The sequence below is a fragment of the Nerophis lumbriciformis genome, linkage group LG01, assembly GCF_033978685.3.
Source record: "Nerophis lumbriciformis linkage group LG01, RoL_Nlum_v2.1, whole genome shotgun sequence".
NCBI classification, from domain to species: Eukaryota; Metazoa; Chordata; class Actinopteri; order Syngnathiformes; family Syngnathidae; genus Nerophis; species Nerophis lumbriciformis.
Genome location: NC_084548.2, coordinates 30,126,988 through 30,138,078, shown reverse-complemented (window position 1 = coordinate 30,138,078; position 11,091 = coordinate 30,126,988). Strand labels below are relative to the sequence as shown.

The following is an 11,091-nucleotide window of genomic DNA, read 5'->3' as shown; positions in this document are numbered from 1 at the left end:
CGTGACCCCGAATGGGACAAGCGGTAGAAAATGGATGGATGGATGGGTTTTAGCACACTTTATAGGCAGAATTGATCGTATCCCTATTACCTGCATTGTTAGCTGCCTCTGATGAACAGGAAAGGAGACATGTGTGTTCTTGTCTCACATAAGGATTGTGTCTAATGGGCAATTATTGAAAAAAGTGCAGTTCTGGTTTAAACAAATTAACATTTATTACCACAGGAATTGTTGCTGTACCAGTTCAAATGTTAAAGGTAGTATCCCTATCAGTGATATACATTTTTGGTGCTTAACAAAATGTGTAAACATGTACACTAAAACAGTATTCACAACCCACCATATCTCGAAAATGAGCATGCCACATCACATTTCAACAAGCAATCTATTGTAGTAGATCTTCTCAAGGGACAATACTATAGAAATGAAAGTTGGATAAACTTAAGGGGTATTTTGTGTACAGCTTGTACAGACATATTGGTTTGCTAGCAAGTCAATATAACAATATAACAAAATAAAAGCACAGAACAGGAACTAACGCAAAACACCGGAGAACACTAACAAAACCCTAAACAAAGGCACGACCTGGTGTAATCAGCTGTGACACTTGGCTCTCCATGTATCACCATAATTGACCAACATTAAAACACAGTAGCGTAGTGGCATCCTGACCAGATGCCCGAACCACCTCATCTGGCTCCTCTCGATGTGGAGGAGCAGCGGTTTTACTTTGAGCTCCTCCTGGATGACAGAGCTTCTCACCCTATCTCTAAGGGAGAGCCCTGCCACCCGGCGGAGGAAGCTCATTTTGGCCGCTTGTACCCGTGATCTTGTCCTTTCGGTCATAATAGAATAGAATAGAAAGTACTTTATTGATTCCTGGGGGAAATTCAGCACCACAGTTCGCTCACAATAGACAATAATAATATAATATAATATATATATAATATATAAATAATATAAATATATTCTACATAACCCAAAGCTCATGACCATAGGTGAGGATGGGAACGCAGATCGACCGGTAAATTGAGAGCTTTGCCTTCCGGCTCAGCTCCTTCTTCACCACAACGGATCGATACAGCGTCCGCATTACTAAAGATGCCGCACCGATCCGCCTGTCGATCTCACGATCCACTCTTCCCTCACTCGTGAACAAGACTCCGAGGTACTTGAACTCCTCCACTTGGGGCAAGATCTCCTCCCCAACCCGGAGATGGCACTCCACCCTTTTCTGGACGAGAACCATGGACTCGGACTTGGAGGTGCTGATTCTCATCCCAGTCGCTTCACACTCGGCTGCGAACCGATTCAGCGAGAGCTGAAGATCTTGGCCAGATGAAGCCATCAGGACCACATCATCTGCAAAAAGCAGAGACCTAATCCTGCAGCCACCAAACCAGATACCCTCAACGCCTTGACTGCGCCTAGAAATTCTGTCCATAAAAGTTATGAACAGAATCGGTGACAAAAGGCAGCCTTGGCGGAGTCCAACCCTCACTGGAAACGGGTCCGACTTACTGCCGGTGATGCGGACCAAGCTCTGACACTGATCATACAGGGAGCGGACCGCCACAATCAGACAGTCCGATACCCCATACTCTCTGAGCACTCCCCACAAGACTTCCCGGGGTACACGATCGAATGCCTTCTCCAAGTCCACGAAGCACATGTAGACTGGTTGGGCAAACTCCCATGCACCCGCAAGGACCCTGCCGAGAGTATAGAGCTGGTCCACAGTTCCACGACCAGTACGAAAACCACACTGTTCCTCCTGAATCCGAGGTTCGACTATCCGGCGTAGCCTCCTCTCCAGTACACCTGAATAGACCTTACCGGGAAGGCTGAGGAGTGTGATCCCACGATAGTTGGAACACACCCTCCGGTTCCCCTGCCCCACAGCATCCAGAGCTTTAAGGAACTCCGGGCGGATCTCATCCACCCCCGGGGCCTTGCCACCGAGGAGGTTTTTAACTACCTCGGCAACCTCATCCCCAGAAATAGGAGAGCCCACCACAGATTCCCCAGGCACTGCTTCCTGAAGACGTGTTGGTAGGATTGAGGAGGTCCTCGAAGTATTCCCTCCACCGATCCACAACATCCGCAGTCGAGGTCAGCAGAACACCATCCCACCATACACGGTTTTGACATTGCACTGCTTCCCCTTCCTGAGGTGGCGGATGGTGGTCCAGAATCGCTTCGAAGCAGTCTGGAAGTCATTTTCCATGGCTTCCCCGAACTCCTCCCATGTCCGAGTTTTTGCCTCCGCGACCGCTGAAGCCGCACACCTCTTGGCCCGTCGGTACCTGTCTGCTGCCTCCGGAGTCCTATGAGCCAAAAGAGCCCGATAGGACTCTTTCTTCAGCTTGACGGCATCCCTCACCGCTGGTGTCCACCAGCGGGTTCTAGGATTACCGCCACGACAGGCACCAACCACCTTGCGGCCACAGCTCCAATCAGCCGCCTCGACAATAGAGGTACGGAACATCATCCACTCGGACTCAATGTCCAGCGCCTCCCTCGTGATATGTTCAAAGTTCTTCCGGACGCGGGAATTGAAACTCTCTCTGACAGGAGACTCTGCTAGGCGTTCCCAGCAAACCCTCACAATGCGTTTAGGTCTGCCAGGTCTGTCCGCCATCCTCCCCCACCATCACAGCCAACTCACCACCAGGTGGTGATCGGTAGAAAGCTCTGCCCCTCTCTTCACCCGAGTGTCCAAAACATGAGACCGCAAATCTGATGACACAACTACAAAGTCGATCATGGAACTGCGGCCTAGGGTGTCCTGGTGCCAAGTGCACATATGGACACCCTTATGTTTGAACATGGTGTTTGTTATGGACAATCTGTGATGAGCACAAAAGTCCAATAACAAAACACCACTTGGGTTCAGATCCGGGCGGCCATTATTCCCAATCACGCCTCTCCAGGTTTCACTGTCGTTGCCAACATGAGCGTTGAAGTCCCCCAGTAGAACGAGGGAATCACCCGGGGGAGCATTCTCAAGTACTCCCTCGAGTGAATCCAAAAAGTATGGGTACTCTGAGCTTCCGCTTGGCGCGTAAGCGCAAACAACAGTCAGGACCCGTCCCCCCTCCCGAAGGCGGAGGGAAGCTACCCTCTCGTCCACTGGGGTGAACTCCAACGTGCAGGCTTTGAGCCGGGGGGAAAACAAGAATTGCCACCCCAGCCCGTCGCCTCTCACTGCCGGCAACGCCAGAGTGGAAGAGAGTCCATCCCCTCTCGAGAGAACTGGTTCCAGAGCCTTTGCTGTGCGTCGAAGTGAGTCCAACTATATCTAGCCAGAACTTCTCCACCTCACGCACAAGCTCAGGCTCCTTACCCCCCAGCGAGGTGACGTTCCACGTCCCAAGAGCTAGCTTATGTAGCCGAGGATCGGACTGCCAAGTGCCCTGCCTTCGGCTTCCGCCCACCTCACATTGCACCCGACCTCTATGGCCCCTGCTATGGGTGGTGAGCCCATTGGAGGAGGGACCCACGTTGCCTCTTCGGGCTGTGCCCGGTCGGGTCCCATGGGAACAGGCCCGGCCACCAGGCGCTCGCCATCGTGCCCCACCTCTGGGCCTGGCTCCAGAGGGGGGCCCCGGTGACCCGCGTCCAGGTGAGGGAAATCTGGGTTCTTCGTTTGTATTCTCCATAGAGGTCTTCGAGCTGCTCTTTGTCTGATCCCTCACCTAGGACCAGTTTGTCTTGGGAGACCCTACCAGGGGCCCCCGGACAAAATAGCTTCTAGGATCATTGGGACACGCAAACTCCTCTACCACGATAAGGTGGCAGCTCAGAGAGGAGCTTTTTTTTCTTCTAATAAATTTTATTACTTATTATTAAGGATTACTTCATTATAAAAGTTACTGTCTCTGTTCGGTACCATGTCAGACCAAAACAAATCCCACAATCTTTTTCGATTTAAGCAGTGACTTCATATTCTGGTTGGGTACATTCTCGTACTAACATTTTTATATGACCTACTGGAATATTGGGTTTGAGGTGTCTTGATCAGTTTTTTTTTTATGAAAATGATCTTGATTCAGAATCGGTAATCTGAAAAATATGTCTCAAAGGTTTTCAGAATATTTACTATCATATGGTTAGTACAGGACTATTGTATGCATGTAAATGTAGTAAAATGTGCTAACACTAAACATTGACACTTAAGAGATAATGTGGACATTGCTCACTGCTGTGTTGACTTATTTTCTAAGTAATTCTATAGTGGTATACAAGCTGTACAGTGACTACTCTAAATGATATCCAAGTTTCATTTGGATGTATTGTTCCTTGAGAAAATATACGTAATAAAATGGCTGCTGAATTGGTCTGTATTCACTTAAGTGAGATACTATATGGGCAATGCAATTCCTACTTCGCACCAGAGAACAGCAATACACAAATCAAATTTAAAAAAATAAAGATACTGGGTGCTATATGTACAGAACATCTACAATTTATGCTCGCCATGAAAAGGATGCATGTAGAAGAACCAGGATGTAGCATGGGTTCATGATAGATAGAAGCTTTGTAATTAGTGTCCAACATGTAACACACTCACAGGTAATTGGTAGGCAGCTTGTCACACAATCTGCATTTTGTTTAAATTATTGTGTGTTTCCCAGGAACGTCTGTTGCTCTCGGTGCTGCCAAGGCATGTTGCCATGGAGATGAAGGCTGACATCAATGCCAAGAAGGAAGACATGATGTTCCATAAGATCTATATCCAGAAACATGACAATGTCAGGTCAGTCTGTACACACTGTGAGTGAAGGAATTCCGCTGTAGTTTTATGCGTTTGTGTTATGAAATATGATTGATACACAACAGTGTCACACCACAACTACATCTACACACACACACAGACACACAAACACACAGTTGCATGCATACAGTTCGACAGAGGGTGGAGTGGTTTGGCAGACTGGAACCTAATTAACACACGTGAGGGACCACTTAATCACCAACAGCCAAGAAAAGATAATCCCTAAAGAGGAAGAACCTCAGAACACATTCAATTACAGAACTGCGCAAACAGTAGCTGCCTCAATGACACAGATTCTTCATCCTCGAATTTGAGTTTGTTATGCACATTGATTGGATGTGTCGCATTGAAACTACTCTGGTCGCTGTCTTTATATGTTGACGATTTGAATCTACTTTTAAAAACCTTCCTTGTGGTCTAGATAATATGTATTTGCTATGCCTTGGTGTACATTTTGCACCACATCCCACTCTCCCCCAAAGTGTCCAAATGTATCTTTTTAAAATGTACAAATATCTATCTTGAAGTCGTCACCGCTATTTTTTTGTTGAAAATATCAAACTTCATAAACATGATATAGATTCAACCGGTCACAACCTTAGGTACACCTGCAGATTTGCTGATCGATACATATTCTGCATAAAAAGGCTGCTAAAAGCACCATTAAAGTCACTGCATGTTGCCTGTCAGTGTTATTATGCACATGCCACATCCATCCATTTATCCATTTTTTACCGTGTGTCCCACTCGGAGGTGCTGGTGTCTATCCCAGCTGCATTCGGGCGGAAGGCGGTGCACACACTGGACAAGTCGGCACCTCATCACAGGGCCAACACAGATAGACGGACAACATTCACAATTAAATACAAATATTCCTTTATGCTACCTTTTTTGTGTTTCTTCATAGGCTGAGAGCTAGACTTAATGTCCAAATAAGTACGTCAACCTCACTGTGATGTCACGACATATCCTGACTGCAAAACCCCGCGAACACAGACATCAAAAACTCTTTATGACCTTGTACATATTTGGAAAGGAATTTTCTGAGTTTGAATTCGTCTTTAAGATAAATGTCATTAATAAAAAATTGCATATTTCAGTAAAAAAAATAAATACAATTCAAGATTGAGTGAAATATAACATTGCCATGTTTCAGCCACATTGTACCGCTATGATGTTAGGTAGTGGCACAGCCTTTAGTTGGTACAAGCAAATACAAGCATTTACATTATATACAGAGCCAAATATAGACCACTTGAAAATAGTAGAAAATGCTCCAAGTCTAAATTGAGTAATCACGACCTGCAGTGAAAAAGGAACCTAAGTTACTTTTTATAATCTCGTATTAGGTGGATTGCTGTACTTGTTGGAGACCATCATCAACAATAACACTCCTTTTTGTGTCCTTTTCAGTATTCTGTTTGCCGATATTGAGGGTTTTACCAGCTTGGCCTCCCAGTGCACGGCTCAGGAACTGGTCATGACACTCAACGAACTGTTTGCCCGTTTTGACAAGCTGGCCTCGGTAAGGACTGTAACTTCTCACATTAGGTTTTTGTAAATTAATCTGTTGGAGAAGTAGCTGTAAAGGTGCAAGGAACTATTTCTATGTGGCTTTTAAAATAAAGTTTTTGAAGCTTCATATTTTTTCTTACACCGGCTTTATGCAGATGCAGAAAAGAAGTTGCTAAGGTACGGCTTAGAACAGTGGTTCTCAAACTTTTTTCACCAAGTACATTTGGCTATCCAAGTACCACCATAATGACCAACATTAAAATACAGTAGCGTAGTAGGCCTAATTATTTGAACTAAAAACAAGGCAGAGGTTTTATGTAACGAGTATAATTAATATTTAGCCACTGTAAGATTACACGTTTTTTGAACAGTAACACTGTGTTTGATTATATGATTAAGCTATTCTTTGGCGTACAACTAGATGCAGTCCGCGTACCACTAGTTTGAAAATCACTGGTTTAGAATTAGTTTATAACATGTTCCCTCTCTTCGGCAGGAGAACCATTGTCTACGTATTAAAATTTTGGGTGATTGTTACTACTGTGTGTCTGGGCTACCTGAACCCCGAGCTGACCACGCCCACTGCTGTGTGGAAATGGGCGTGGACATGATCGAAGCCATTTCGTAAGTACAATTTATAGCGTGTGTTTTTTGGCCAGTTTTGTCAATGCTTGAGCACAAAGCATGAACCTATCACGGTTTTATGTCTACAGGCTAGTGCGTGAGGTGACAGGTGTCAATGTCAACATGCGAGTTGGCATCCACAGTGGGCGTGTGCACTGCGGTGTCCTAGGACTCAGGAAGTGGCAGTTTGACGTCTGGTCTAACGATGTCACACTGGCCAATCACATGGAGGCAGGAGGCAAAGCAGGGTGTGGAGAATAAAGTGCTTCTTCCAAAAGCAATACAACACAAGTTCTGATGTGTAATAGAATTATTTTTCCACTCCAGGCGGATCCACATCACGAAGGCCACTCTGCAGTATCTCAATGGCGACTACGAAGTGGAGCCTGGCTTTGGAGGAGAGAGAAATGCCTATCTGAAGGATAACAGCATTGAAACCTTCTTGGTCCTCGGATGTAGCCAAAAGCGGGTCAGTGAACTATAGTAAACACAGTTCAATAAGAATGAAATAAAAAGTCATGCAATAATGCAATGCGCTTTATGGTGAGGCTTTAAATTACCGTATTTTCCGCACTATAAGGCGCACCTAAAAACCTCCAATTTTCTCAAAAGCTGACAGTGCGCCTTATAATCCGGTGCGCCTTATATATGGACCAATATTGAGCCACAACAGGTCTCGCAACTACGGGATGCATAAAGTAACCCCAGCCTCTACTGTAGCGTCTATTCTATGCGCCTTATAATGCGGTGCGCCTTATAATGCGGTGCGCCTTATATATGAACAAAGTTTTAAAATAGGCCATTCATTGAAGGTGCACCTTATAATCCAGTGCGCCTTATAGTGCGGAAAATGCGGTAACTTCATTTGAAAAGGCAATGATACATTTTTGTTGCCATTGAAAGTCCTGCTGTTTATTTGCAACATCATACATCATTTCCCATGAACTAGTAAGTATCCTGCTCATTTACAGATGGACAAGCTTCATGATATTTTCACATTTGCTATTTATTTTATCTTCCCGCCCCCCAGAATAATAACATAAAACAGTGTGGTCATCTTACATCATCCTCTATGTACTACACACCATACTTGCCAACCTTGAGACCTCCGATTTCGGGAGGTGTGTGGGGGGGGCGTGGTTGGGGGCGTGGTAAGAAGGGAGGAGTATATTTACAGCTAGAATTCACCAAGTCAAGTATTTCATATATATATATATATATATATATATATATATATATATATATATATATATATATATATATATATAATAAGAAATACTTTCAGTGAATTCTAGCTGTATATGTATATATATATATATATATATATATATATATATATATATATATATATATATATATATATATATAATAAGAGAAATACTTAAATTTCAGTGTTCATTTATTTACACATATACACACACATAACACTCATCTACTCATTGTTAAGGGTTGAATTGTCCATCCTTGTTCTATTCTCTGTCACTATTTTTCTAACCATGCTGAACACCCTCTCTGATGATGCATTCTGCTTCGTCACCTTGTTGTGTGCGCAGTTGTGCACTGCACTCTCTAAAAGCCCTAGATGTTATTGTCACATATGCATGTACAGTAGATGGCAGTATTGTCCTGTTTAAGAGTGTCACAACATTGCTGTTTACGGCAGACGAACTGCTTTACGGTAGACAAAAACGTGACTGCTGTTGTTGTGTGTTGTTGCTGCGCTGGGAGGACGTTAATGAAACTGCCTAACAATAAACCCACATAAGAAACCAAGAACTCGCCCTCGATCATTCTACAGTTATAACGTGATTGGGCAGGTACGCTGTTTATATTGTGGGAAAGCGGACGTGAAAACAGGCTGTCGACACGTCACTCATGTCCGTCTGAATTTCGGGAGATTTTCGGGAGAAAATTTGTCCCGGGAGGTTTTCGGGAGAGGCGCTGTATTTCGTGAGTCTCCCAGAAAATCCGGGAGGGTTGGCAACTATGCCACACACTTTATTGTGTAGGTTGACTGAAGCACTCATCAAAATTAAATGTCGCACCACAAGTTAACTTAAGGCCTTTGCATTCATTGTCATCTGCCGGCCTGTTATTGTCACAGCCTACACCACTGTTTGCATATATTGCTTCTTGCCACAATGTTATCAGACAATAGTTGGCGATTACAGATCCCTACTAGGCTATTTGTTAACCTTTAGAGAAACCTCTCTTGTCTTTATACTAAGCCAATTAGCTGAATAAAGCCAGTAAGAAGATGGAAATTTGGGACATTACATTGAAGATACTGTATATGATTTGAATCTATATTGACAATAACACCAGGAAAGTCATCATTTGTGAAGTACAATGATTCCTGGATGCTTAATCATATTTCATGTCCAGGGGTGTATTTAGTCACATGGGTTTAACATGGGGAAATTAACCTCTGCATTTGACCCATCCCCTTGTTCACCCCCTGGGAGGTGAGGGGAGCAGTGAGCAGCAGCGGTGGCCACGCTCGGTAATCATTTTGGTGATTTAACCCCCAATTACAACCCTTGATGCTGAGTGCCAAACAGTGAGGTAATGGGTCCCATTTTTATAGTCTTTGGTATGACTCTGCCGGGGTTTGAACTCACGATCTACCGATCTCAGGGCGTACACTCTAACCACAAGGCCACAAGGTAGTACCGGTAACCGCTAAACACCTAAAACTATGGAGACCAACTAGCGTTAGCGTGCTAGCATGTAAACAAGAAACATTAACATCTTTTCCCATTAGGAAACGTCATTCTCAAATCTAAACTTTTATAACCATATTACTGTCTAAATAACTGAGCTACAGTGTTCACATTAAACAGAAAGGCTGTGCTGTTTTTGCACAAAAGCGATATAAACTCCTCAGTGTCAAGTTGAAATAGACGGGCACGGACTCAGTTCAACAGGAAGTGAACTTGAGTGATGTCACATAAACCGGAAGTGAAATAACTAATCACACAATTATTATATTTTAAACATTCTTAAACATTTACAAAATAAAATGGAAGAAGATAAACACACTTAAACACACAAATAAAAATAATATGGCTCTTATGAAGCCAGAACAAAATTTGATGTTTTCCCTGCCAAGAAAGTACAGTGTATTGTTTGGCCATTTATTTTTGTTATTAAAAAAATACAATTTATTGAAAAGATTTTAGCATGTGTATAATTACTTTTTGAGCACATTAAACAATACCACAATAATAATGATAACCGTGATCGTTTTGGTCACAATAACTTTATTGAGTTATTTTTATTGTTTTGGTTGTGTATATTTGAGGGTCCGCCACCCCCTTACCTAACAGAAACAGAACCTATTCTATTGCTTTTTGGTTGTGTTTTTAATTCAAGTGCAAAATTCTGCTTACAGACAGAGTATATTTTATTTTTATGATTTGTTTTATTTAGGGCAAAAGTGGACTCTGCATACTAAGCATTTTCACCATGGGCACAATTATTTACTGCACAATCATGTTATCATGATCTTACCTGTGGCATTTTGCTATGTTTTAGGACATGCAACAGATAAGCACCCATTTTTTTTCTGGCCATTTTAGAAGCAGTCCTGAAGTGCATCTTCAATTGAACCCACTTTTTTAGCTCGCAGAAGGTGTGCTCTGGGAGATGCTTGCACTAACTGCGAGCGTGAGCTTCGGACGCAAAAACATTTATCTTGCAAGAAATTTTATAAGTATATGAAAAAACAAATGTAATTGTTAAAAGAAAAAGGCCGGAAGACACCAGAACGCATTAATAGAATGTGTTTTAATCAGCCCCTTAAAGGGGAGCTGCACTTTTTGGGGAATTTTGCCTATCGTTCACACCATTATGAAAGACGATGGATGTTTTTTTGGGTTTTTTTGCATTCTGAATATTAAATAAATCAAAAGTTCGCTTACAATAAATCCTATGGTAGCCGTGCAATTCCGCCTATAAAGCCCTCGAAAAAACATCTCAACACCTCTATTGAGGTTTTATATACATAATGTAAGTATATATGTAATGCAGTAACAGGTACATTTATAATAACATTTAATATGTATGTATTTTGATCATTTTAAGCATACGCGGCACATTAATTTAAAAAAACGCATCACAACGTTTGCTTTTTTTTTTTTATTCATCACTGATTATTACTCACTGCAGACTTC

The 11,091-nt window shown here is 42.9% G+C and overlaps 1 protein-coding gene across 1 annotated transcript in view; it reads left to right on the top strand.

Annotated features, from left to right (window-relative positions):
- LOC133618606 (adenylate cyclase type 6-like) overlaps nt 1-11,091 on the top strand; it is a 166,032-nt gene that overhangs the window by 119,953 nt on the left and 34,988 nt on the right. The window contains exons 6-10 of the mRNA XM_061979127.2: nt 4,638-4,759; nt 6,191-6,302; nt 6,789-6,916; nt 7,006-7,164; nt 7,244-7,385. Coding sequence (XP_061835111.1) covers nt 4,638-4,759; nt 6,191-6,302; nt 6,789-6,916; nt 7,006-7,164; nt 7,244-7,385 — 663 coding nt within the window. The remainder of the gene's footprint in view (nt 1-4,637; nt 4,760-6,190; nt 6,303-6,788; nt 6,917-7,005; nt 7,165-7,243; nt 7,386-11,091) is intronic.